This window comes from Equus asinus, chromosome 14 (genome assembly GCF_041296235.1).
Source record: "Equus asinus isolate D_3611 breed Donkey chromosome 14, EquAss-T2T_v2, whole genome shotgun sequence".
Taxonomy (NCBI): Eukaryota; Metazoa; Chordata; class Mammalia; order Perissodactyla; family Equidae; genus Equus; species Equus asinus.
This window is the reverse complement of record NC_091803.1, coordinates 31,830,478-31,858,296: the sequence shown is the minus strand read 5'-3', so window position 1 is coordinate 31,858,296 and position 27,819 is coordinate 31,830,478. Positions and strand designations below refer to the sequence as shown.

General features: G+C 40.7%; 3 protein-coding genes across 4 annotated transcripts in view; 1 reads left to right on the top strand and 2 right to left on the bottom strand.

Moving 5' to 3' along the window:
- LOC139039719 (THUMP domain-containing protein 1) overlaps window positions 1-7,249 on the top strand; it is a 7,835-nt gene extending 586 nt beyond the window's left edge. The window contains exons 2-5 of one of the 2 annotated variants that reach the window (XM_070484731.1): window positions 1,078-1,249; window positions 2,143-2,391; window positions 3,050-3,488; window positions 4,061-7,249. In XM_070484731.1, the coding sequence (XP_070340832.1) occupies window positions 1,078-1,249; window positions 2,143-2,391; window positions 3,050-3,465 (837 nt within the window). In that variant the 3' untranslated portion in view covers window positions 3,466-3,488; window positions 4,061-7,249. Of the gene's footprint in view, window positions 1-1,077; window positions 1,250-2,142; window positions 2,392-3,049 lie in introns of both variants that reach the window. The other variant, XM_070484730.1, reaches the window with a different exon arrangement.
- On the bottom strand, window positions 5,182-15,418 carry LOC139040201 (acyl-coenzyme A synthetase ACSM4, mitochondrial-like). Its single transcript, XM_070484732.1, has 6 exons — window positions 13,028-15,418; window positions 12,084-12,164; window positions 11,844-11,945; window positions 11,241-11,368; window positions 11,045-11,144; window positions 5,182-9,324 (listed from the first exon to the last, which is right to left on the bottom strand). Exons 2-6 carry the CDS (start codon window positions 12,114-12,116, stop codon window positions 9,181-9,183), a joined length of 507 nt encoding a protein of 168 aa, XP_070340833.1. The 5' UTR covers window positions 12,117-12,164; window positions 13,028-15,418; the 3' UTR covers window positions 5,182-9,180.
- On the bottom strand, window positions 13,004-27,819 carry LOC139040108 (acyl-coenzyme A synthetase ACSM4, mitochondrial-like). Its single transcript, XM_070483987.1, has 7 exons — window positions 27,619-27,819; window positions 25,430-25,640; window positions 22,673-22,880; window positions 17,319-17,462; window positions 16,417-16,573; window positions 14,630-14,709; window positions 13,004-13,151 (listed from the first exon to the last, which is right to left on the bottom strand). The coding sequence occupies exons 1-7, from the start codon at window positions 27,817-27,819 to the stop codon at window positions 13,004-13,006; spliced, it is 1,149 nt and encodes a 382-aa protein (XP_070340088.1).

Sequence of the window (27,819 nt, the reverse complement as noted above, 5' to 3'; positions counted from 1 at the left end):
AAGCTCTTCGAAAAACATGTACTCCTTCCAGTATCCTTGTGAAGTTGCGTTCCCGAGGACACCGAGGCTCGAGTAGGTTTAGTAGGTGGTCCAAGTTCACGGGGCTAAACTTCATTCCTTCTCTTGGTTTTTTCCATGTCTTACCACCATCTGAACACCGTAGCTGTGATAATGTGTGGGTCCTAAATAGTGCCTCGGAAATAATGGGTTTAGTATTAGTGCTAGTTATGTCTCAAATGCACGTACCATTTAAAAAGTAAAAACTTTTCTGCTTTTACCACCTAAAATCTAATTGTCCCATCACAGTTTGGAAATCATTATATTCTTGGCTTAGGATCTGATCACGAACACCCCAGGAATTAGATGCTGAAGGATAGTAGAGGGGATTTGAATTCGGGTACTATCGTTTACTAGCTCTGGGACTTCGGCATGGGCACCGTATCTAATTCTGCTGAGCTAGATAAAAGAGAGAGTGATAGTACTTGTTAAGGGTAGCTAAAAGGTTGCTTATGTGCATGAAATACATCCTGGTATATAATAAAGGCTGCATAAATGTGTACAGTTATTTTAGTGCCCGATTGGCAACTCCATTGGTGAGGCAGAGAACTGGGCAACAAGTGCATGTCCTTTATACGCTGGTACCTTGAGCAAGTTCTTGAAGTATTTCTCTTCCCTGTTCCTCAGTAGAACAGGAGTAAGGGTTTTCAATTCCAAAGCTGTTTGGTCTAATCTCACAAAAAGGAGAGTGTTATTGCAGGCACAAAGATATCTAGTGATGGGATTAAGGTTCCCCCTGAAATGATTCATCTGATCTGAAATGATTCATCAGCTGCACATTGCCCCCTGTCCCAGACTCTCAAGACGCCTTTGAAAACATTTAAAAATTACGTGTACTGTAGTCTGAGGGAACTCCCTTTTAACTCTGCATTTTGGAGGGAGCGATATCTCAGTCTCTTAATAAAAAACTTTATTGTCACTATTGAGCCATCCATCATTGAGGGTTTCACATAGGTAGTTAATTATAGCTTTTAACATGAGCTGTTGTGGCATTTCTGCTTATTGGTTTTATGCAAACAGTTTACAGATAAGGATCAACAGCCCTCTGGAAGTGAGGGAGAAGATGATGTGGAGGCTGCTTTGAAGAAAGAAGTTGGTGACATTAAGGCATCTACAGAGATGAGGCTAAGAAGATTCCAGTCAGTGGAGAGTGGAGCAAATAATGTAGTCTTCATCAGGACACTTGGGATAGGTGTGTCTGACTAATATGCCGTAAGATTATTGGTCCTATAATATTTGGATATCTCCCTATTTCACAGAACACTGCCTACAAAATGGCTTCATGGTTGTGGCCCAAATAATCATTTGATTGCATGCTCTCTACACTGCGTTAGCCTTATGTAACTTTAGGCAAAGCAGAAGTATATGTTCTGTCTAAAAGGAGCAGCTGCTACTCAACTCCAGCTGATTTGGAATGGCTCTAGCCATTTGGGAATGTAGTTCTGGTAGGGCCAAATCTCCTGGTTTTTCAAAAGAAGTTGGAAGTCTGGAGAAGTTTCTAGACTTTCCAATATGGTTAACTAATTTAAAAGTATTGAAAACACTGAGCAGCGCAAAATAGACTTGTATGTAGTCGGGATGCGGCCTAAGGACTGTCTCGTGATCTTGTGCAATTTGTAGTTCTGGAGCTCCTCTATGATCTGGGATCTAGACTTCTGTACAAACCTAGCTAATGGATTAATCTTTTGAAGTGACTTGAAGATTTTTGTTTTGTTTTTGTAAAAGTACTATTTAATGTTTGTTACTGATAGTTGCTATTGTTATAGAAAAACAACGGTACAGTAGTGTCGTTGGATAAATCAGACATCACAAAAATGTTAATTCCAATGTTTTCATCAACAGTTGTTTTTAGTGAAAGCAGTAATAATGCTGAAGAGTTCAAATATTAGATAAAGTGTTAATACATAGTAGGCACTGAAGAAGTATTAGGTGGAAGAAGTGGTTAATTCTTTATGATAATTCCTTCTACTCGGTCAATTTTTGTTACTGCCAATGAGAATTCATTTTAGAAAGTTTGAAGCGTTTTTAAAATGTCTGAGAGCTGACAGTCTTACTTGTTTGCTCTGTGCTGATTTTTCCTTTTAGAACCTGAGAAGTTGGTACATCATATTCTCCAGGATATGTACAAAACCAAGAAGAAGAAGACTCGGGTTATTCTACGAATGTTACCCATCTCAGGCACATGCAAGGCTTTCTTAGAAGATATGAAGAAATATGCAGAAACATTTTTGGAACCCTGGTTTAAAGCTCCAAACAAAGGGACATTTCAGATAGTTTACAAATCTCGGAATAACAGTCACTTGAATAGAGAGGAAGTTATCAAAGAATTGGCAGGTATGTTTCTCTTAGTGATTTTACATTGATGTGCAATGTTAAGTATTTGTTTTTATTTTTAAGAACTTTAAAAAAAATCTATGGGTTACTTTTTGAGTGTAGAACAAGTATATTAAAATGTCCGCAAAATAATATCCAACCTAACTGATTTCAATATGTTGGATATGAGATTTTCTGATAGTTAGATAAGAAGTCTTTTCCAAATCAAGATTGAATTTTCTTTGGGAAAAAAAATTCTCTTAATAAGAGTATTACTCTTAATGTCTCAGGAGTTAATTTGTATTTATTTATTTAAAAAGTTCAGGGGGTCCAGCCCTGTAGCCTAGTTGTTAAGTTTGGTGCTCTCCGCTTCGGCGGTTGGGGTTCAGATCCTGGGCACCGACATACACCACTTCTCGTCAGCCATGCTAAGGCGGTGACCCATGTACAGTAGAGGAAGTTTGGCACAGATGTTAGCTCAGGGCAAATCTTCCTCAGCAAAAAAAGAAAAAGTTCAGGGAATTTGACTGAGGTCCATGTCGTGGATTAGTATATATACTGTGAATGAACTAGTATATATATTGCTTTAGCAAGTCCCAAACAGACGAAAGATTGTTTTGTATCCGTCAAGCTTCATATATCCTTCTCAGACTGTGTTTCCCTGTTCTTTTTGTTACAGGAATAGTGGGCAGCCTAAATACAGAAAACAAAGTGGATCTTACCAATCCACAGTACACAGTGGTAGTAGAAATCATCAAAGCTGTCTGTTGCCTGAGTGTTGTGAAAGATTATCTGTTGTTCAGAAAATATAATCTCCAAGAGGTGGTGAAGAGTGCTAAGGACCCATCACAGCTTAACTCAAAGCAGACAGCACAAGCAGGAAATGGAGCTAAATTGGAATCTGGTGACAAATCAGATCAAAATGACTCTGCAGAAGGAACAAATAACCCACAGGTAGTACCAGAGAATAGTGAGGAGCCGGAGCAGACAAAACCAATATCTGAGACTGAGGTGGTGAATGAGGGCGGAGCTAAGCCTGAACTTGGAAGTCAAGTCACAGAAGGATCTGAGTCAAGTGAAAATGGCCTCTCGTGAAAAAGCATCATTAGGTATTGGAGGTGGGTTTCTCAACTGGGGTTCTGTGAGATGTTCCTGGGGTTCCATATAAGATTGCGACTGAAAATATCATTTTTGAGCTGTGTGTGCTGCATAATGCTGTGCTCACAGTAGTGAACAGTGATTGAGCAGCCCTGTTAACAGTTTTGTTAGAGATCTTTTCTGCCCGGTGTGACTGCGTGCAGTGAGCCCACATGCATTTCGGTGAGCTAGGAGAAGCTGTGGATAATTGGTGAACACTTGCATGGAGGGGAGAGTGGTAGGAGGATGACAATGGCCTGTCTGTCCCTCATGATTGTCTTCTCCCGCCTCCCCTTCTGCACTGCCAACTGACTTAATGGGCGTGAACAAGCTTTGTGAAAGATAAACCCAGAGGGAAATTTTCATTCTAAGGAAAGAATTTTTGTGTGTTGTAACTCAGCTGTCCTCTGCCACTTTGTTGTAAACTTGCAAAAACATTGGTCATATAGGTTAAAGTGAATTGTTTTGTGAGGTTTTTGTACGTTTTGTGATTTTCTTGTTTAGTTGCTATGCCTATTTTTATATTTTGTTAACATTTGTTTGTTACAAACAGATCTGACAGTCCACTGCTGCAGTTTTTGAAGGCAAAGTGTGGGATAGAAGAGAACCATTCTAGGTATAGAACCACAGATATTTCTGATAAGGTTAGTGATGAAGAATTACAGTATTCTGAGTTACTATGGTATAGTAGTGCTACAAAGGACACAAAGAAATTCTTTGTTTACAATGAAAGCTACTTCCCTATGGTTATATAGACTTGTAATCCAGGCTGTCCTATTCCATTGCACATCATCTGTGGAATGCAACGTACAAATCTAGCATTTGCTCCAGCAGTTGTAACATAGTCGTAATCATAACCATTTGATAAGTAAAGGTGTTGATTATTTTAAATGGCTTTGGAATATCAAAACAGTAAAGCTTTTGTTCAAAAAATCATATCCAGTGAAAAGGTTTGGGAAGCAAATTATTTAGTAGCAGAACTTATTCCAGAAAAGAAAAATCACCCAGTTGGTAAGAATCTAATAATACTAACATTAAAATGCTAGGGCAAGAAACAGTACAAGAAATTGAAGAGACTTTATTCTCAGTTTAATAAATTGGCTTACGTCACATGATGCTGGAGAGGTGTTGTGTAGTTAACTGAAAAGCAGCAGCTTCTTTATCTGGGTTGATGAGTCAGCAGGTTTCACAAATATTTATCATGCTGTAGCATTTGTAAAATTTGTAAATGGTGCTGAAAGTTAAGAAAACTTTTTCTGCTGCCAAGAGTGTCCCCGAAATAAAGGCCAATATAAATTTAATGAGTCTCCATATTTGAAAACCAAAGATTTGTCATCTGTACTCCTGGTGACCCATTAGTGCTTCATTCCATGACAAGTTTTGCCTCATTTTAATAAAAGGAAATCCTACTGTTGACGTTACAGCATGCTGCTTTCTTCACAGAGAGATGCTAATATAAAAAACTTGGAGACGAAATGAAGAAAGTTCTGAATAATGCTACAAAAATGCTTAACTTTATTAAAGACCCATTTATGTAAGAATGTTCTAAAAAAAACAAAAACTAAAACCTGCATGAAGAGCCCCTGACTCTCCTCCATACAGAAATCTAGTAGTTTACCAGAGGAAGCGTTCTCAACAGGATGTATCCCAGAGTCCTTACAAGAAAGCACTAGGCCACACTTTGCTGAACGCTTTGCAGATGAAGAATGGCTACAGAAACTAGTCTATTTAGCAGATATATTTCATTGTATGGACAAGATTCAGCAAGGTCATGGAGAAAATGTTTTTTCTTAAAAGCGACAAAACTCTTAGATGAAAAAGAAACTGAGTCTTTGGAACAATCACGTTGCCAGAGGAACTCTTGAAATGTTTCCACAGCCACTTGGGCTTGAGATGAAGAATGATAGCAACAAGCCTCAAGCCTTAGTAAAACTTGAAGAGCTGCAAAACCAAATTAAATAGCATTTCCCCTCCTTTTCCCAACACTGGTGTGTGACTGTGTAAGAACCCTTTCTCTAAATCTTCTCAGCATGAGATTTTGTCTTTGAGAGAAGAGAAGGAACTCTGAGTCCTAGTCTGACAGTTCTGGATTTCTCTGAAACAAGAATATCCTTCAGGAGGCTGGCCTTGGTGGCCAAGTGGTTAAAGTTCTATGCACTCTGCTTCAGCTGCATGGGTTTGTGGGTTCGGATCCCAGGTGTGGACCTGTACCGCTTGTCAAGCCATGCTGTGGCGGCAACCCACATAGAAAAAAATAGAGGGAGATTGGCAGAGATGTTAGCTCAAAGCTATCTCCTCAACCAAAAATGAGGAAGATTGGCAGCAGATCTTAGCTCAGGGCAAATATTCCTCACCAAAAAGAAAAAATAGAGTATCCTTCAACTTAGTGCTCACAGTCACATGCCATGAGGGTTCCCTTAATTTGAACGTTTTTCATGGGTTCCTTCAGGGTAAAACTACTGAAAAAAGCTAGAAGAGACAGACACCCAAGAGGGCTGCAAAATAAGATGTCCAGATTGAGAATCTTCAGGGGCTGTGAAGTTAGCTTTTGGGGATGGGTTTATTCTTAAATTTTAAGAAGTTCAAAGGTATTATAAATGTTAAGTCTTCCTGCATCAGTGACTATGTTTATATAATGGCTAGTGAACATGGGCCTATATTTTTATCCTAGCTATTGGTCTGGCTTGGCAAACCAGACTAGAAGGATTTGGGAAGGGCAAAGAGAGTAAACGGCCTTGCTAATGCAGTTAAGGCTGGAACTTTTTTATCTATCTTTAGATATTTAGAAAGTTAACTCTTGGGGCCGGCCCTGTGCTCTGCTTCGGTAGCCCAGGGTTTCACTGGTTCGGATTCTGGGTGCGGACATGGCACCGCTCATCAGGCCATGCTGAGGCAGCATCCCACATGCCACAGCTAGAAGGACCCACAATTAAAATATGCAACTATGTACTGGAAGGATTTGGGGAGAAAAAGCAGAAGAAAAAAAAAGATTGGCAACAGTTGTCAGCTCAGGTGCCAATCTTTAAGGGAAAAAGTTAACTCTTAATAGGTTGAAGTCATCTTGAAAGGGTGATAAGAGCGTTGTAAGTGTCATATGAAGGATCGGATTTTGGTGCCTTCAGACTTGCTCCAAGACGAAGATACTTTTATTTTGATAGTGCGAGACTTAGGGAATAAAATTGGCCATCTGCTTACAGAGCATAGAGCTCTGTGAAACTGGGCTCCTTTTACTTTATGACAGCAGCTACTCTGCAGAAAGATTTTGACTTACTAATTTGTTTTTAATCCCCTTTATATTTATTAATGTTTGGTAAGATCTGAGTGTGACAAAAGCTGTTCTTCCCCAGCTCTCAGCAGGACTGTGTTCTGTTGGAATGCTTGCTTGATTGAAAGGTTTGTTTTCAGATTTACCAAGTGTTTATTTTCACTGACAGTTGACCGTGTTATAAATGAGGAGATTCCAGGGTGGGAATCGAGGGCTTTTTTTGTTCTTTTAATTTTTATTTTAAGAAATTGTCAGTTAAAAAAGTGCGGCTTCCGTGTAGTGGTTTAGTAGACTTGTTCTGCTCTCCGGAGGGAGGAGAGGGAAAGTTGGTATTTTAAAACATGTTTCTCTGAGGGTAAACGTGATTTCTCAAGGTTATTTTAACTTGTATTTTGCTTTTGGTGTGGCCAGATATTCAGCTTGTTTTTCATACTTCCTGATATTTTCAGAAAAATCAAAATAAATTTGTTCTCTAAAGATTGGTGTTCTGTACTTTTTATCTCTGCCTTTTAGTAAATCTCTTGCTTTATAATAAGTAGATGTAAAAGATATTTATGTGTCAAATTATGTCAATAAAAATGTACATTGTCCTAAAAAGTAAAAATAGAGAAAATGTAATTGCTCTTGAATAATTAAATATTCTTAACTAATCCAAGCTTAAGAGATAGTAAATTGCTTCAAAATGAGGTATAGTAATACAGAAGTTAATTAAATTCACTAATTGTCTTTTGAGTTGTTTATATTTTTCATCTTAACAATATTTTAATCCACCTTAAAGAATTAGTAATATATAAAGATGTTAAGCAGAAGAAATTCTGTCTTGAACACTTCTCTTAGGATAGTTCTAATCTTTATTTGGAATTAATCAGACACAAGATGAATTCATTGTCCAGTGTGCTTTTATAAGTAATCATTTGACCTTTGTAATTTTACACACTACAGTCATTATAATCATTGCTTTTGTTAGTTTGGTCACCATAGCAGTTCCCAGATATTTTTAGATTTTTGTTTTTTGGCTAAGTACAAAAGAAAAACTTAGTTGAGTTTTTCAACAGGAAAAATCTTAAGCACTTTAAGAGAGTAGTCACTGAATTATCTGGAAGCCAGGACTAAAAGAAGCAGCCCTTTAACTGATAAGAAATCAGGCTATGTTCGACCCCATTCATGGTCTCTTAAAACGTTGCGTTTGATTTTCCCAGTGATTGTCTTTGGGAGTTCTTGAACAAATTCCACCTAAATAACAGAAAAACATTATGAGACACTTGATTCCATTTTGACTTCTCCAGCCGTCAGTACAATAGGAGAGAGCTTTCCTGAAACTCATGTTGAGTTTCAGAGTCTGGGGCTTTTCTTAGCCTGAGCTTACTGACTTTCTTGGTCAGCAGAAACTGTTCTGTTTCTACAGTGAAGATGACAGTGGAGCTCTGTCACATGAGATTTTCGTGCAAGTTCACCTATATGGTTTTCCAGAAGAATACAATAATCTCTTTACCCCCTTGCTTTTCCCCAGTTCAGACAGGACCTAGGCCTCTACTGCCCCAGGGAAATAAAGGCCACAGCTAAACGCAAAGAGAAACAGCAAGTTAATTCTTGGCTCTCGAGTTTTTAAGAGCTGGGTGCTGGAGGTTCTAGGGGAGACTTTGAGAGGTAATTTAGAGTATATACAATTTTCCCCTATGCCCTGACTAGATAGTAAAATTCTCTTTGTTCCCCTCCCTCAAGATAGGACTACTGTATTTTAAAATGTCGTCAAACCAACTTTTCTGACAATCAGCTTGTCATTGATTTAGTGAATTTAATGGAGAAAATGTAACTAGTTCTTAGGTTGAAATTCATTGCTTTTTGGCTGCAGTGATGCATGCCAATTGAAATGGAATTCTCATGGAGAGCATCAGGCGCTGTAACAGGAAAGCACTAGAAGTTGCAGTGCCATCTCTTGAGTCTTTACGTAGAATTATTCTTAAATCTCTTTGAAGAAGATGCTTTCAGGAAAGATTCCACAGTTTCTTTGGATAATATCTTCTTCCTGAGCCTTAAATTTGCTCACTTGATACTTAAAGGCATGTGCTTTGGATTTATAAGCGTATTATGGCCCAAGAATACTATGATAGGCGAATCAGGTGCTGTCTCTAAAAACGATCGGCCACCACATTTTTCCTCCTATGGAATGGGACTGATTAGTCCAATAAGGATCCTTAATAGTTGCTTACTCAGTATTGCAGAGTTGATCAAAACTTGGAGTTTATCAAGCATTTGTTGTGTCCTGATATAAAATATTTTAAAGCAAAATTCTTAAGACTAAACAAGTTGAAATAGGTGTCTTCTACTTATGTAATGAGTTGCTATAGTCAAAAGCTAATAAAATGTATATACTTAATAGCTTAGACCCTTGTCTGGTAACACACACTTTAACTTTTGGGCAAAATACTTGCCTTTCTTGGATATTTGTAAGGTGCAGTTGATTTTTTCACATGATCCTGAAGTTCAAGAGTTAATTTCTCTGGGTTGGACGATTTAAAGGGTGCAGATAAGACAACAAAAGCTTTCACTACCTGCAGGAGAAGAGTCAATTTATGTTGACAGGTTGTTTTTCAGACATATCAAGACTTCGGAATGAATGCTAAACCCAGGTATTTTTTATTTGTTAGTAGCAGCATGAGTGGTGAAGGCAAATGCCGGAGATCACCTGTGAACAAAGCTTGGATACCACTGTAAAGTGAGATTTTGGGATCTAATTCCAGATGAATGGTTTGTGAGTGTGAGGAGTGCAGTGGTTCAATGAAGCGGAAGGTTGAGATTTACATGTCACACCTGTATTTAACATTTCCACCAGACTAAACTGGTTTATTTTACAGGCAGTCCTTGATTTACAGATGACTACTTACTCCCATAGCCCTGTACTGTTAGAAGTATGTGGAAGGGGACAAATGGTGCTTCTAGAGAAGATGTGTTTTGGTAGGGGTTTGGGAGGCCTGATGGAGGAAGGGTTTGCATGCTGGGAGATGGACTCTCAGGAAGGGTCGCTCTACCTCTATCGTGTTTTTCTTGCCTGACATTTTTTGCTTCTGTTGGTAATGCTGTTTAAAACCCACCAATTAGATAATTACTGAGGTTAATAAGTATAGTTTACATTATTAATTATTCATACATTCTAACTGGTGTTTACTTCTGATGTTTAGCTGAAATCAGTTATATGAGAGAATGAGAATATGGTGGCAGGAGAAAAATGTTTTGGAGAATGGAATTCATTGAGTGTGGAGGTGGTACAGAAGGTGGTACAGGAGGTGTGAGTATGGGATCCATAGTGTCACTGCAGAGGGTCACTGGTATGTGAACTGGGGTTACAGAAAGATGTGGGAGGATGCTGATAGGCAAACTGCTTCTGAAATTTCACCGCTTTCTGAGTCTATAGGAAACTTCCATGAGGAAAGGAAACTTCTCCCTTCCGTACTCTGACTTCTTCCGACAAGTAAGGCTACTGCTGTCATTCCCTGAGTTCCCTTTCACTGGGTCCTAATTAGGCGTATGGGACTTGTTTGGGAACCTGGCCACAGTCTCCTGTTTGCATTGTTTCTGTGAGAAAATGTCTTCTGAGTTCCATGAGAATCGTACATACAATAATATCCGCTGCTTTTGCCTATGCAGTATCTGTTCCCCCCTTTTGGGTAACAGTACCCTGATTTTCTGATGGAGCATTATCCCACCTTCTCTGTGGTGGGGTTGCCACTCACTCCTACCTCCAATTATGAGCCTGTGATTGAGGTCTGGCTGGTCAGCATATACCATTCCCTAGACCACGTTTAGTTTGTCTGGCAACTGCAGTTCTGGGAGTCACTTGAAACTGTTGGAAAGGGAGCTGTCTCCTTCCCTGTGTACATGTGGAGTTGGCTGGTATCAAGGAGGAAGAACCTGCCTGAATGGAGCCAACATAAAGAACAGCAGAGCCAAGAAATGGCGAGAGACTGTTTTGCTAACTTCACAGCAACCCTTGGATGTAGCTATATCTGAAGACCTCTCTTAGGTGTGAGCCAATAAATTCCTTTTTTTTTCCTTAAATCAGTTTGAGTTGAGTTTCTATCACTCACCACCAAAAGAATCCTAATATATCCCCTTTGGGACACAACTTATTTGTAAAGTTGATTGCCCAGGTACATTTTGCCACGTCTGCCTCATAATGAGAATTACATAACTAATCTTGATTCACTCCTTAGAGTGGTCAAATGGATAGAAGTTGACAATATGAAATTGCTACTTTAGTGACATTCACTCTACCTCTCCTCTGATTGGATCTGGACTACTGACAACAGCTGATTCAACAACTGCTGGGTGTTCAATCAGTGCACTCTCCACTTCAAACGGCCCAATACGGTACCTAGAAGAGGAGAAGAAGCTTTTGGTCACCACACTCCCCAAGTAGGAGATCTCCCCTGGCAAAGTGTTACTTTCTTAAAGTGGAAAATGTACAAACCCAGAGGATATGATGACATCATCGGCTCTGCCAACAAACCAGAAATACCCATCACTGTCCATCACTCCTCTGTCTCCAGTGACATAAAAATTCCCTCTTATTGTGGCGGCAGTTTTCTCTGGATTGTCCTAGAAATCAGAGATAACTTTGGGGATTCATTTGGTCAGAATAGAAAAAGCGGTATGGATCCCAGGAAGTGACTAGTACATTACACGTTGTATTTCTAAAAGAAATTAATTCTTTAAAAAGGTAGTTCCTAATACAGAATACCAGAGGTCCAAGAGTATAATAAAGAGTAAACCTCTCTTCCACCTCTAGTGCTCCATATGCCCCGCTCCCAACTCCACAGCCTGCCCGGTTGTCCTTTCTGAGGACAACCACTGCAACTGGCTTCTTACACGTAGAATTTCATCTTTACAAAACTCTTAGGAGATAGATGATATTCTACCCATTTTACAGTTGATAAAATAGACTTGGGTTTTGTAACTTGCCCAAAGTTACATAGCAAAACATGGTGGATATGAAATTTGGATCCAAGTCTGTATGACTCCCTGTACCACCTTTTCTATTAAAGTCTAAATAGCACATTCTGCATTTTTGTACCACATATTCAGAGAAGAAACAGAAGGGCCGTGTAGACTTTAGTCTGAGGGCGATTTCCCCTTCTTTGCCAGGTGGTAGGATGTTGCCGTTTTCATCTATAATCTAGAATAAAAGAAACAATTTAGGTTCTTAAAATTTTCTTTTCACAAAATGAAAATGGGTTATGAATAGTTGTATAATGAATAGCAGAAACTGTAAAACATTCTCTCTTCTTTACTGAACAAGTCAGATGTCACCCACCTGGACATCATAGGGTAGTACTCCTTTCCCCATGGAGCCCGGTTTAATTTCTTGTCCTTTCAGGTTGGCACAAATTATTCCCTATTGAGAGAACATGTTCTATATAAGCATGTAAAAGTTCATTTTTGTAGCTTTTTTGTTTTTTTGAGGAAGATTAGCCCTGAGCTAACATCTGTGCCAGTCTTCCTCCACTTTATATGTGGGTTGCCACCACAGCATGGCTGATGAGTGGTGTAGGTCTATGCCAGGTCTGAACCTGTGGACCTGGGCTGCCAAAGGGGAGTGTGCTGAACTTAACCAGTATGCCACGGGGCTGGCCCCATCTGTAGCTATTTTTATCATGACAATGAAACTTGAGACTCAGTTTTGACTCATTTTCCCAGTACTCAAGCTCATCTTGTGAAATATATAATTTTAGACCAGTGGTTCTCAAACTTGAGTGTGTAACAGAATCACCTGGAGCACTGTTAAAACACAAATTGCTGGCCCCATCCCAGAGTTTCTGATTCAGTAGGTCTGGGTGGTGGCAGCGTGTGTGAGAATTTATATTCCTACCAAATTCCCACATGCTGCTGATCCTGCTGGTTTGAGGACCACACTTTGAAAACCAGTCCTTTAGACTAAGCGTACCATTAAGTGCACCTTGGGGCTCTCCGGGGTCCTTCCCAGTGCAATGGAAAGTTGAGCTGCTCAATTCTGACCTTCTCCAACCCCTAATACCTCTGAGACTCTCCTGCGTCAGGAGGAGACAGGAAGACTGTAAGGAATAATCACAATTCCCCTTTGGCAAAATGTAATTCAGCAATTTAGAGGTTGCGCAAGGTGTTCTGGGAAACTCCATAAAAATTTAGAGCAGGATGAGGGCACTTCAGGGGCTCAGTTGACAGTCCTGGGGTTGAAAGGCTCCCAATATACTAAACTTAAACTTTTCCCATTAAACATACCACTTCGGTCTGTCCGTAGCCTTCGTACAGCTCCAGCCCAGTTTGCGCCTTCCACTGTTCCAGCACCTCTGGGTTGAGCGGCTCCCCTCCCGTCAAGCAGTGCTGCAAGTTCTTGAATTTATATCTGGAGAGTCAGAGTTGTGTGGGGTCTTTTGGGAGAGAAATCTGAGTGGCTTCTATTACAAGGTAATTGGGACATTCAAGCAACAAGCAAAGGAACTAGGAGAGGCAAGTCTCAGGAAAGTTCATTCAACGAATATTTGCCAAGCACATAATACATTTCCAGACATTGTTCTAGGCAAGTGGGGCGTGTTAGTGATTAAAACAAGGATTCCTGACAGAGCTTACATTTTAGCAGGCTATTAAAGGGAAAAAAGTAGGAGAAAATGCTAATAATGGTTATGCCAGGTGGCATAACAGCTAATGTTAATCAAGCATTTCCGTCTGTTGTTGTAAGCGCTTTAGGAGCACTCTCATAATCCTCACAGCCCCTGTTTTACAGATGGGAAATTGAGTCTGAGAGAAGTTAAAGAACTTGCCCAAGGCCTCAAATAATAAAGGGCCGAGTTGGACGCTTCCTGGTCTCTCACTAAGCCTGCTGCCGACATTGAATTCTCACCACCACCCAATGAGGTGGCTCTTAATCCTTTCTTTTGGGTGGAGTGAAGGAAGGCTTAGCAAGGTCATCTTCACTGAGGTCACAAGTTAGCCAGTAGCAGAGCCCTGCCTGTTTGACTTGGAGCTTGAGCTTTTAACTGCTGGCCTTACTACTCAGCTGCCCCCAGGACTCGGGTGAAGAAGTCTGAAACAGCCCGACTGTGATACAGTGACGTCCCAACTGAGCAGGAGGGTGTGCTAGGACAGGAATGGTGCCTGTTCAGAAAACCTTCAAATAGCCCTTGAATTACTTTGAGGGCCACAAAGGAGCTGACACTGACTAGGATAAGAGAATGTTCCTATCTGCTTTATTCCGTCTCAGCACTCTCCCTCCTGGATGTCCCCACCTCGGGGAACAGGATGGGCGAGGCTGCACCACTTAATTGAGTCTCTCTTTCTCTCCTCATGTGTTGAATTCATATTAGTTAGATGAATAGACAGTGCAACTCCACTGGATAGTCAGGTGATTTGCCTAAATTGAATATAATCTTCAAGTCCTAAGACTTTATTAGCATCCCTTTAAGGCAGTATAAATGTAGTTGTGTCTTTTGGGGGGAGGGGGTGGGAGTTCTGGGACTGTGGGGCTCTGATTGTCTCCAGGAAAATGTTCGGGTGCCCCTAATTGCTCCTTGTTATTCTGAAACTGGGGGACGATTTTGTTCCCTAGGAGACTTTAGGCAGGCAATACCTGAAGACATTTTTGATTGTCATGACTGGTGGAGTGGGAGGTGCTGCTGGCATCTAGTAGGTAGAGGCCAGCTAGAATGCTGTTCAACATCCTACAATGTATGGGATAGCCCCCAACGACACAGAATTATTCCATCCAAAATGTCAATAGTGTCAAGACTGAGAAAGCCTGGGCTTTCCTGTTCTGAAAAGGGGAGATCTGTGATGCTGGATTGTAGCTTTTGTTTGTGGTTCAAATGGAGATTTCTGCCCCAGTACCTCTTAAGGTCTTTCTGCACAAGCATCCGGTACACAGTGGGCGCGCTGCACAGGGTGGTGATGGGATAAGTGGTAAGCGTCTGGACGATGGAGAAAGACACAGATGTCAGAAGTGGTTAATTAAAGCCCACTACCGGAACTGATGTCTAACCTCTCACTTTCTTTCATTAACCTGTGCCCATCTCATGGTCACTATTAGGAATAAGAAAGCAAATATTTATTAGTTGTCACTAATAGGTGTATGTCTTTTGGAAATTTCCAATTATTGGAAAGAATGTTTATATGTAACAGTAATAGACATACATAATCAAATTCAACAAAAAATAAATTGTTGCATTTGAGCCAACACTGTTTCTATAAAAGACATTGGTGCTTTAGAATGGATTGGTTAAATGCATAAGTAAGGCATTTTTCAGGACTTTTCTTAATTGTTTAAGATTTGCTGGGCTCATTATCCCTCCAGTGCTAAAGCTCAAATAATAACCTAGACATCTTAAATCTGGAGAAATACTAATATTTTAGAGATCCTCTTTCTAGAGAGGTTCACTATGTCATGTAATGAGTTGACAGTTTATATTAAATTTAGGCATTTGGGAAAATGTGTTCAAGATGTATATCTAGGCTGTCTGCATTGTCAGAGATCAAGAATAACTTTTGATCTGTAAGTGAGCATTTCTACTGTGTGTACTTGCTCCCTCAATTCCAACTGTTCTTAGCAAGTGTAGTGTATGTAACTAAGAATAGTGTCAATCTATGACTCATTAAAATATACATATTATCGTTGTAAAATAAGAATATTATTTAATATATCAAGATATGTTAATATCTTAATTATTAATAATTGATAATGTCAATATTTATTATTCATATATCTTATTTAATATAATATTAAATAAGAATATTAAAATAAGAATGTTTTAAATATTCTCATTTAAATATTATAATATATTTAATATTTTATAAGAAACAATATTCTTATTTTATGAAATGTAGATTTTGAAACTGCACAGTTAACTTATCTACTTTAGGGCATTTTGTAAACCTGATGTAGAGATCCAAGTTCTTATGTTACCCTACATTTCTGTTAAGACCCTCAAGCCATCTCATCAGACCAGTTAGCAAAATTGCAGGGTGAGTATAGCTTTTGTTCACACACAGGTGTGGTGCTTATTTAATAATATGTATTTCATTCAACTTAATTGATTTTTCATGGTTGAAAAATAATTGGCCTGAATCACATTTTTCTAAAGGCTAAAGAAATCGGTGTCATCTGAGACCTCAATCTAACTGTCTCTGGCTGAGAAGGAGAGGCATGCCTGGTTTCCAGAATCTTGGGTTCTGAGAATTAACAGAGTGAGAAGCATGGGGTGAGGGGAGAATGGAAGGAGCTGCTCTGCGAGAAAGGTGAGCCCAGCTTCAGTCTCCCCTGCACAGGGCTTCGGATTTATCAGCATTGTCTTTGTTTCACTGAATCAGAAACCAAAGATTTGTTTGGACTTGAGATTTCTGATCTGTTACTTAGAACCAGACTCTTAAGCGGCCAGAGGTTTAGCGACACTAGCGCATCCTGAACAATTTGAAGCAGAAGAGTGAATTTTATACCTGAGAGTGTGGTGGATATTCCCTCTCCACTCGGTTAAATACATTCAAAAACTGAGTCCCTGGAGACTTTGCTTCTTAAAAAGGAATGTTTTCCATAAGCCCAAGAAGCCCTGTCTGCTGAGGAATCATTTTTCTGTGGCTTTGGGAGAGACAAGGGAGAGATGTAGCTAGAAGTCATGACTTACGTCTAGGAAGGTGTCAGTGTCAAACTGGGCCATCCGATGCACAAAGACACAGGCTCCCTGAAGCCAGGAAGAAAACACACTGCCAATGGCAGCCTTGACCCAGCCAGTGTCGGACATGTTCCAAATGATATCTGAGGACTTCAGGTCTAGCCAATACCTAAATGATGCGGAGAAGCAACAAGACACACACACAAAATCAGGAGAGCAAACAAACTGGTGTCTTTGAGAACTGGCCAGAACCTCAGTGGTTGCAGAGGAGGGTCAAAAGAAGCCCCAAGGCAGGGTGAGCGATTTTACCCCTGGCTTTTGTTAGAGGATTTTTTCAGAATCCTAGGTAGTCTGAGAGGGGAGTGGGAAGCTGGGTTTGGCATGATTTTCTGAGTTTGGCCATTAATGCAACAAATATTTATTGAACAAATATTATATGCTAGGCACTGTTCTACCAAGCAAGGTGAGCAAGGTAGACCAGATCTCTGCTCTTATTTTAGGGAGCTAGATAGTGAATGAGCACACAATAAAATGAGTAATTATATAAATCAGTGTCATAATTTCAAATAGTGATAAGTGCTATGAGGAAAATAAAACAGAGTAATGGGATTGTTTTAGGATATCTAGGAGGGCCTCTCTGGGTGGGGACATTTACCTGGCAATGAGGAGAAGGAGCCAGACATGCTGTTGTGAGGACTGAATCATTGTTGACTCCTAAGTTCTTGCTTGATCAGTTGGTGAGATGGTGCCCATTTACTGAGCTAAGTTTGGGCAGGGGCGTCGAGAGTGCTGTTTTGTAGACGTTACGCTGGAGATATCTAAGAGCCATCTTAGCAGAGGCGTCCGCTAGACAGTTGGGTACACGTGCTGGCAGCTCAGGGGAGAGTTTAGCAAAAACAGAGTTTCCTCCCTACCTTCCACAGAGGGTGTAGCCAATTCCAAGGCTGCTCTGAGAGTGCTGGGCCATCTTGGGAGAGCCTGTGGTCCCGCTGGTGAAGTAGATGGCCATTGGTTCTTGACTTCCTGTCTCCACACAGCTGTGTTCTGCAGACGCGGATCTGTAAAATATGGACCCCAAGATGGTGGCTGAAGATGGCAGACCAGTTTAATTCTGATAGTTCTTTCATTCTGTTCCTTATGTCCTCTTGATACCAGAGGATAGTTAATAGAACAGAGCCTAATCCAGAGCCTCGCTGAGAGGAATTTCTGAAGAAATCTTAGAGGGACTTTGCACATCAGTGCTAAGATTTAATAGCTCCTTTTCTCTCTCTTTTTAAGCTCCACCTCCCTATAGGCCAAATAGAAAGGGAAGATAACTTTCAATATCAATAACAAAAGGATGTATTTTATTTATTTAAACTTTTTCTAAGTGCTTTTTTTACCCTATGAATTTTTTAAAATCAGTATTGAATTTTTATAAATTATTATTATTTCAGGAGTTTTTGTGATTTAAAGGACGATCTTTTGGCATTTGAATCAAACTTTTTAATTTTTTTTATTCAATATCTTCAGTATCACTGCCAGACACAGTTAGTTGCTCACCGAATAGCATCCCATTCTTCTTGCACTGATAAAACTCTGATTTTGTTCAGCTGTCAGGCAGCCATGTGCTTGAGAGGAGACTGTTCCCTGTAGCTCCAGGGAGTGAGTGTTGATTAACTTACCAGGGACTGCTTTAGGGATGGTCACGTGATGCAGTTATGGTCAATGAGATTTAAAGGCTTTATGGGAAATGTTTCTTTGTTCTAAAAGAGTCATGAGGAAGGGATGCTGTCTTTCCCCACCCCGCTTCTTCTTTTCTGGCCTTTGGATATTGGTATGAAAGTGCATGATGTCTGGAACTACCTTAGCCATGGTGGGATCACAAGGGGACTGACAGACACTGAGGGTGGCATCATGGAAAGATGAATGAATCTGGGTCCATGCTCACTTCATCAAACCACTGAATTAACCAACTCTCGTTCCACTCTACCTCTATGCTTATTTGTGATGTAATAAAATTGTATTGTTTAAGCCACCTTTACTTGGGTCTCCCATTACTAAAGCCATGAGCTTTCTACCTGACAACAATATCTGTGAGATTGTCTGCATAGACAGCTCCAACAATTCCTTCCATCCCTGTATAAGCATTCCACTTGCTCATTGAGGGGTGGAGCCTATGTCCTCTCTCCTTGAACCTGGGGTGGTCTTATGACTTGCTTTAACTGATAGAGTGTGGCAGAAGTTCTGCAATTTCTCAGACTAGGCTTCAAGAGGCTTCATAGTTTTCACTTTCACTGGGGGGAACCCAGCCACCATTAAGAATGTTGATACTGTCCTGGTGGAGAGAGAGGCCGTGTGTGGGAGAAGTGAGGTGCTTCAGTTAACAGACAACACAAAAGCCTCAGACTTATGAGTGAACCCACTTGGATCCTCCAGCCCCAGTCAAGCTGATGTGGAGTAGAGACAGTTGCCTGCTGAGGCCTGTGAGAACTTCTAACTCACAGAATCATGAGCAAATAAAATGATTTTTGTTTTATACCACTGAGTTTTGGGATGATTTGTTACCCAGTATCGGATAACTGATACAATACCTAAGAATTTTTGGGACTCGTATCGTATTTTTAATTTCCCAGGTTGAAGGAAACAAGGTTGAGGATGCCATTTTAATTCATCCTGATGATGAATTGAAACTGTAAAACAGTGAAGATTAATCACATAAACTTACAGCATATCATCAAAAATGGTTTCATGAATTATTAATGTGGTTTTCTTGGGAACTTGCCTCCTCCCCCTCAAAATAGAAAAAGATTCATTTATATTGATTTTCTTCAGTACAGTCATGTGCCACTTAATGATGGGGATATGTTCTGAGAAATGCATCGTTAGGCAATTTCATTGTGCTAACATCATTCAGTGCACTTACACAAACCTAGATGGCATAGCTTACCACACACGTAGACTATATGATATTAGTCTACTAAGACCGCCATTATATATGCAGTCCGTTGTTGACTGAAATTATCACTATGTGGTGCATGATTATATATATATAGGGTGAAATTGGTAGGTGTTGGGCTGGAGAAAGGGGGCTTTCTTCACCGTATCTAATACCCTGAAAGAAAGAAAACTCTTGTTTTTAATGCTTCTCAATCTAGTATGGAAACCTTTTGATATAAGACTTTTCGTTTTTTTTCTTTTACTAAAAGAAGAGACATTATGATCTGTGAATGCCAAAGAGAGTTTTAAGCACTGATTCCATTATCTGACTTGTCTCTCTTTCTTTGGATACCTGAGTTATGTCTCTCTGGATTTTTTAGAACTGACTATGTGCTGATGACTTCCAGATTTGTATCTTTACCTCCTTGAGTCTGAGGCTCATATATCTACCACCTGCTAGACATTTGGATGTTCACAGACCCCTCAATCTCAATATGTCCAACTTTAAACTCTTTCTCCAGCTGATAGTACCCCACTGACTGAGTCACCCAGGTTAAGAAGCAGATCAGCCTTGACTTCTTCCTTCATCCTCCACGTCCAATCAATCTCCAAGTCCTGCTGGTTCTTTAGTTTGCCTCCTTCCCTCCATCCCATTCACCAGAGCTCAGATTTAGACCCACCTCATCTCTCCCCTAGACTAGGCTCCAGGACAGTCTCTTGGATTCCAATTTGGTTCTTCTCAAATTCATCCTCGATACAGCTGCCAGAGAAATATATTTAAAACCCACAACTGACCTTGAGACTTCACTTCTTACAACTCATCAATGGCTTCCCTTGTTTACAGGGTCACGTTAAAGATTTAGCATGGTGTATGAGATCTTTATATAAGAGGCCATAAGATGGCCTCTGCTTGCTCTTCTGACATCTACTCTGACTTCACATTTTGTTCTCTAGGCACCCTAAACTGCTTGTGTCCATTCTCTGCACATCGTAGAATGTTTTTTGCCTCCATAGCTTTCCTCCTGCTGTTCCTCTGCCTGGAACACTGTTTCAGTCCCCTTAAGACCAGAATCCAGGGTTCTAGACCCACCGGGAAGGGTCCTTTTTGCCAGGATAGGAAAAGGGAAACATCAGTCTGGCCCATAATTTTGACCTTTTCTCCATCCTATTAAAATATTCTGGAAAGCGTTCATGGACTTTTATCCTTGGGAGGCAGAAGGAGAGTGAGAGGCCTTAAAATGAACTCCTTGAATAAAAGGTTGATGCTAACAATGTGAAATTAGCCCTCATTATTGCTGCGTGTGGTTTTCTGAAAGACTGGCCAAGTGTTGGCCATGGCAGCTCTTTTTTCCTTAGTTTTTAGAGAAACAATCCAAGGAATTTTTAGAGTTATGACACTCCAGAGTTGTTTGTTGGAATAAGGATTTCCTTTGTCTTGGAAACTATCCCCAAAATGTGCAGATTTCAATTTGAAATTCACATGAGTTCCAAGGCATTTTTTGGGGGGAATTTTGTGGCACCTTTATGCTTTCTTGGGGAGTCAGAAGAATGTTGCAGTTGTTGAGGACAGGAGTCTCCAAAGTTGGGGTACTTGCTGCCCAGAGTTATGCAAGACAATGGGGATGGAGGAAAATAGGAGGACTTCAAATTATATGTATTCTTTTATTTGTCCTTTAAAATGTTAATATTTGATATTTATGTAGTGCACAAAAGTACACATATAATTTATAAATAAATAAATATACATGTATTGGGGAGTGTGTTAAAAATATTTTTCTGATATAGGTACATATTCAAATAATCAGGATACATTACCTTAGGGAATCACAGAACTGAGGAGTGACTTTATTAACTTGAAAATAATAATAGCAACAATAATTACTAAAATATTTATGGAGCGACTACTGTGTGCCAGGCATTGTGCTAGACACTTCACGTCCTTCATCACATTTGAGTCTTTTACAACCCCATGAGGCAGATGCTATCCTTACCCCTGTTTTATGGATAAGATAGTTTCAGAAATGTAACAACTTATCCAAAGTTCCACAGTCAATGAAAGACACAAACAGGATTCTCTGGCGTGGCGCTTGGGAGAGAATTTTGGGATCGACCAATAGGATTTGGTTTATATCAGTTAGTAGGATAAAATTCCATTCCAACAGAGGAAACTGCCCTATTATTCAACAGGGTTTACTTGTCTTCTTTCTATAAGCTTCTCTGGAAGGATTTTTTTTTTTTCCCCAAACATAAGCTATTTAACAGCTCTTTGAAGGATAATACCATTAATTAACATTTTACTGCCTTTTTTACAGTTTAGGAAGCACTTTCTCACATATAACTTATTTTATCCTCAAAACAACCCTTGAGGTATGTACAGTATAATTATTCCCATTTTTCATGTGAGAAAACTGAGGTTAAGTGATCTGTTTTGTTCATTCATTCAGTAAATTTTTCTTCAGCCCCAACTACATGGTAGGAACTGGGGACAGAGTGATCAACCAGACAGACAGACAGTGCCTTCACCATCTTAGCGCTTATAGTTTAGGGCAGCGGTTGGTGCACTTTTTCTGTAAAGGGCCGGAGAGTAAATATCTTAGACTTTGTGGACCATCAGGTCTCTGTTGCAACTAGTCAGCTGTGCTCTTGTACGATGAAAGCAGCCATAGACAATATGTAAACAAATGGATGTGGCTGTGTTCCAATAAAACTTTATTTAAAAAACAGGTGCTAAGCCAGAATCAGCCCATGGGCCCTAATTTGCCAACCCCTAGCATAGAGGAGAAAAACAGACAGTAAATAAGGGAACAAAAGAATAGACATGGTATTCAGATAGCAATGAGTGCCATGAGGAAAACAACAGATGTGTTGGATTGGCTTGGAACTCTTCTTTAGATGGGGTGGTCAGGGACAGCCTCACTGAGGAGAAAACATGCCAGCTGAAATCTGACAGGAAGGAGACAACTGTAAAAAGGACTGAGGAAGAGCATTTCTTCCAGACAGAAGAAACAGTAGGTGCAAAGGCCCGGAGGTGGGGCATGTTGGAGGAATAAAAGGGTGGCCAGAGGGAGTCAAGGCAGAAAAAGTGGTGGGAGATGTGGTCCAGGAGTTAGGCAAGGGCCAAGCCATGCAGGATACTCATCACAGGCCATAGCAGGAAACAGGGAAGTGGAGGCAGAGCTACATCCCTTCTTTCTGTCCTTCAAAGTCTTTTATTAGGAGTTTCTTTTCTGGGAAGGAGCCGGGATCAACCCACAGTATTGCAGAGTCCTTGGAGGCAAGGAGACTCTGAGATGTAGCTGTGATTGGTGTTATTGCTGGTACCAGAGTTGAAGTGAGGGCAAATACTCACTGAAATAACTCCTGGAAGCTGAGCCACCCATTCTGGCTGCGTGGAGACACCAGGAGTTTGGTCTTCAAATCAGGGCACTCTGACACAATGGACTCCACTGCTGGGACCACCTCCTCACTGGCCACAATGCACTTGGCCTTGGAGGCTCGTAGCCGATAGAGGATGTCTTTTGCTGTCAGCTGGGTTGTTCCTGGCATGAAGACAAGTCCTGGGAAGGAGAGAGGGCCCTGAGCTGAAGAGAACTGTTGTCTATTAGGTAAGGTGATGGACTCTGGAAACTTGAGCTTTGTGCCTGAGTGAGGAGGAGCTGTGGAATCCAGCCTTCAGCTACCCTGCCTTGATCCCCAGAGATTTCCCGCAGGACCCTGATCACTGGGAGACACTTAGAGTACTGGCTTCAGAGTCTGCCAGTCCCTGGGTCCAATCCTGTCTTTGCAACTTATTAGCTTTGTGACCTTGAGCCTGTTACTTGATCTCTCTGTGCCTTCCTTTCCTTATCTGTAAAATGAGGAAAATAATCGTAAGCTATGGAGTTGAATTCCTGGAAGGAGATTTTATGTATTGAATATACTTTAAAAGTTCTTACGTGTCATCCCCTCTTGAGAAAAATGAATAAATATGTGATGATAAGGAAATTAATTAAGAAGACACCTCAGAGGACCTCAGCTCGTTCACTAGTATAAAAATATAAGATTGTTTATTTTGCAAACCGTGTGATCTTATAGGCTCAGAAATTGTTAGTACTGTAAGTGAGCATAAGTGAGGCCATCTTCTTACGCCAGCCCCTCCTCTGTGTGACTACTCACAGCTCTGCAAGTACTCTAAAATCTTCACATGCTCTCCTGATTTATGGCCTCCACTTACACATGTACTCCCTGGTAGCTTGATAAACTGAAACTTTGTTCTCCGAGTTTCTCTCCAGGAACAGGCTGACCACAGGCGGGAGAAACACTTACAAGGCATCCATCACAGCTGACAGAAGAGTGGAACAATGTGATGCCTGGAGACCAACATCCCTGGACCCCCTCCTCACCGCCCGTTTTCCCTACATAACTGCCTCAAGATTCTGTAATCCTTGAAGATGGTTTTGGAGACATTAGTCTGCCATCTTCCCGATTATGCTGGCTAATTGAATTAAAACTTCCTTTCTCGATCCCTAACTCGTTGTGATTAACACGCTCAGATCATGGTGAGCAAAGTGAGCCCATTGCTTGGGATCAGTACTCTTGGTGGATCTGTGACATGAATATGTTCAATGGATAGATATCCAGTCCGGAGGTTAAGGCGGACCTTCTCTTCCAGCGGATCTTAGACTGCATACGCTTTACAGCAAAAGCAAAATTTTCCACCATGTGGTGTTGTACAAGCATTTCAGTATTCGCTCAGAAGATTTAAAAGTTCTGAGTTAGGAAACAATCCTCAGTTGCTTGCTTAACATTTAATTAACTGGATATTTTTGACCATTCAACTTGCGGGTTTGTTTTAATCTTGGCATGTCACAAATTGCGTAAATTATGTTAAGTAATATTAAATACATTTTTTATGACATGCAAACCACCTTTAATCTCCTTCCACCCCATAATTGGTTTCACATTTGCAAGTTCCTTTTAATAGTGAATGCAAAAAAATTTTATATATTGCTGTGTTTATTTCACATTGGCAGTAAGAGCATTTTTCAACACCATTATAAAATCCTTATAATTATCCTTTTAATAACATCCCATCAAAGCAAGGCATCATACTTTCAATTAGCAATGAACATACCTCAAGTATACTTTAGTCTCAGATAAATTATAATTTACTTAATCATTTCTATATAGTTGTTTCCAATTTTTTCTATTATTAACGATATTGGAACAAACATCTTTGTATTCTCCACAGTAATATATCCTTTGATAATCTTATTTTTAATTGATTTGTGAACATTTATATCATGTTATAGAGCAGGGTTTGGCAAACTTTTCTGGTAAAGGGCCAGATAGTAAATATTTTGGGCTTTGTGGGCCGTACCATCTCTGTCTCAATTAGCAATTCTGCTGTTTTAGAACAAAAAGCCATAGACAATATGTAAACAAAGGAGCATGGCTGTATTCCGTTAAAACATTAAAACTCTGTTTACAAAAATAGATGGCCATCCCTAGGCCATGGTTTTTGCCGACCCCTGTCCTAGGAGGGAAAAGAATCCTCTAGAATTTTTATTTGGGGTACATTATAAATTACCACTTCGGGAGAAAATATGTCGTTGAATACATTAACCTTTCTGTCTGGCAAGAGGCAGAGGTTTTCCTATTAGGATCCACAGTCATATTCTCTCAAGTCCTTGTGTTGTAAAATGTTTTTCTTCCTTTTGCATATTCATCTCAAGGAGAATCCAGATATATTCAGAGGAGTAAATTCTGGATCATCTGGATGAACACATCATAACCAGCACTGCAAAGAGGCGTCAATACCCACATTTGCTCTCATAGAGCTTTGTGTTTAAATCCCAATTCCGTAGCTTTCTAGCTGTGTGACTTTGGGCGAGCTTCTTAACCTCTCTGAGCCTCAGTTTCCTCTCTTGCAAAATAGGCATCACAATAATACCTACCTCTTATGGTAGTTGTTATTATTATTACATCATGATTGCTCTTAATTTCAATTCTTCTTTTTCTGTCCTTTGTAAGCAGAGCTTCAGTCAGAACTAACAATTCAGAAAAACCTCAACTTTCAGTCTCTCTGTTTCTGTGTGATTTAGAAATGTTAAATGTTGGCACTGACCTGTTCGCATACAAGCCACGTTTAGGAGCCACCACTCTGGGATTCGGGGCAGAATCACAGCCACTCGTTCTCCTCTCTTTAGGCCACAAGGCTTGGTGAGCACGTTGGCAGCCTTTCGGGACAAGGAGCCCAGTTCTCTGAAGCTCCATTTCACCTCGTCCCCTTTGCCATTCACCCACCACAGGGCTGGGTTGGCTGGTCTCTCTCCTGTCTGGCCAGGGCACACGGGAAAGAGAGAAGGCTTATATGACTGGTCACCAAGTAGATGGGACGTCTGCTGTCACTTCCCCTCAGCACCTATGCCAGTGGGTTCTGGTGACAGCACCCCAGTTTGTCTTCGGGGGGACTACTCCTCTCCTATTGAGCCTTGGGGAGACAACCCATCAGGGTGCTCGTCCTTCCCTGACCAGTGGGTGGGCATGTCACCCAAGTTGGGTCAAGCAGACCTTCTCTCCCTGATTTTGAGTTGTCTGAAAAGAACCAAAGGATAGAAAATGGTTGGAGCAACCTGTCTGTCTGCTCTTGGTACTTATGCATCCCCGGGGAGCTGTGCAGGTTCCTCGCCTTCTGAGACTGACTCCAGCTTCCAACCCAATTTTGTGAGCTCTTCCATATCCCTCCGATGAATGTCTTTCTTGCTTAAGCTGGATTCTGTTCCATCCAAATAACCCTAGTCGGAGTACTAAGGTTGATTAGGGCCTTAACATCTTTTTTTACCCAAAAGTTTGAGGGATGGGCTTTCGTAGGTAACTGGGAATAGGGTGGAGGGCCTTTAGGGGAGGGGCATCAACTTGATTGATTTCTGGAAGAGCCTTCTCATACATGATTCTACAAGGCAGGTCATCTATACTGCAAAACCTCTTTGTGTTATGTATTACCTGGAAAAAAACGACTCTCCCTGCCTTTCCCTATCTGGAATTCTCCTTTTACCTTCCCTGGCTGGAAAGTACTTCAAAGCCCAATTTCCATTTTACTTCCTCTGTGAAGCCCTTCTTAGCCTCCTCCTCTGCTCCTCTCTGACTTCTCCCGGTTCCTGCAGCTCTGTGCTTGTGTTCCAGGTGACTCCATTATACTGTACTGTGTTCCAGATGTGGCCCTACCCTGTAGGGTATAAGCTCCCTAAGATCCGGGGCTAGTTCCTGTCCCTTTGCAACTGCTGACCTTGGATAAGTAGCTTGTGTTCTATGAGGTTAAGTTCCTTATCTGCAACCCCCCACGGTGGTGATGGGGATTTCATGAAATATATAGGTCAGTATTTCTCAACCTTGAGTCATTTGAGTACCACTTTTTTTTTTGCCAGATCTGTCTACACCTGTGCCATTGTTCTTTGTCTTTTTCTTTACATCGTATACATGTACTTGTATACATTTACTTAAGGAAAATGCATTTAATTACGACCATAATTGGAAAATTAGTACCATTTGCTAAAAATAGGTTACTGAAAAATGAATATATTGAAAACAAAATATGCCCTGAAATTTTATCCAGAGATTTTCAATTTCTAACTGCTCTCTCTATTCAGAAGAGAGTTTAGCAAGTGAAAGAGAGCTGTTAAAGACATAACAGATTTAAAGGAAGACTTTCCCCTCTCTCTAATAGAAAGGATTGATGCAATGTATTTTAATACCGCGTATACCCAGTATCTGCATCTGCTGAAGCACAGGTCCTCGCAGTGCCTTTTGGTAAGCACTGATGGGCAAAGTGTTTAGCTCAGTGCCTGCCATGGGGTGGGATCAGTAAGCAGGGACCTTGACCTGAGGCTGCACCACAAACCTCTCAAGGCTTGTTGCTGTATTCTCAACTTCTGATTCTCTCCTAATTACTCCAGTGATGACTATTCATAAAACCGAAGCTCAAATTACTGATCTTTGGATAAACCTGTGACTAGCCTGAACAAATGAATGGAAAGCAAGGAGCTTCTGCGTGGGACTTGGAGAAAATGAAGGAAAAGAGGCCTAACTTTGTGAGTAGCCATGGATGAGGGGAACCTAGGAGGCTCCAGAGAAAGACAGCCACGTATAGTTGAGGATCAAAGATCTTCCCTGGGGAGAAAGGAGGACAGGCGGAAAACAAGCAAAGGAAACCAAGAAGGATGAAAGAACTGAATTAAAAGTGACAGGTGGAATGGAAGAATAAGGGAATGGAAGGCTGAGACACCAAGCATCTAATGGAAGCCCGTCATCTTATACCTGCTCTTTCTGGGACCACTGGTCCAGCACATCCCCAGCAAAGTTAAAGTTCTTAGGCAATGACCTCTCACAGCGATTTATGGCTTCAAAGTCAGCAAGAGTCAGAGGTGCCCAAAGCTGGTGATCTTTGTGAAAGTGCCGGCCAGATGGCTTGGGGAGCCAGATGAATCTGAACGTCTGGTAGCAGAAAAGAATCTTCAT

What these genes read in the sequence shown, in the direction of transcription:
- LOC139040108 (XM_070483987.1), bottom strand. Translation starts at nt 27,819, where the DNA reads ATGAAGATTCTTTTCTGCTACCAGACGTTCAGATTCATCTGGCTCCCC. An exon ending in CGTGGCTTGTATGCGAACAG is followed by an intron (nt 22,881 to 25,429) that starts GTCAGTGCCAAC and finishes TCTCCTTCCCAG; the next exon opens with GACTTGTCTTCATGCCAGGA. An exon ending in GTGCAGAAAGACCTTAAGAG is followed by an intron (nt 13,152 to 14,629) that starts GTACTGGGGCAG and finishes CTGACTCTCCAG; the next exon opens with ATATAAATTCAAGAACTTGC.
- LOC139040201 (XM_070484732.1), bottom strand. Translation starts at nt 12,116, where the DNA reads ATGGGGAAAGGAGTACTACCCTATGATGTCCAG. An exon ending in TACTACCCTATGATGTCCAG is followed by an intron (nt 11,946 to 12,083) that starts GTGGGTGACATC and finishes CTTTTATTCTAG; the next exon opens with ATTATAGATGAAAACGGCAA. An exon ending in CAGATCCAATCAGAGGAGAG is followed by an intron (nt 9,325 to 11,044) that starts GTAGAGTGAATG and finishes CTTCTCCTGCAG; the next exon opens with GTAGTGAAAGCTTTTGTTGT.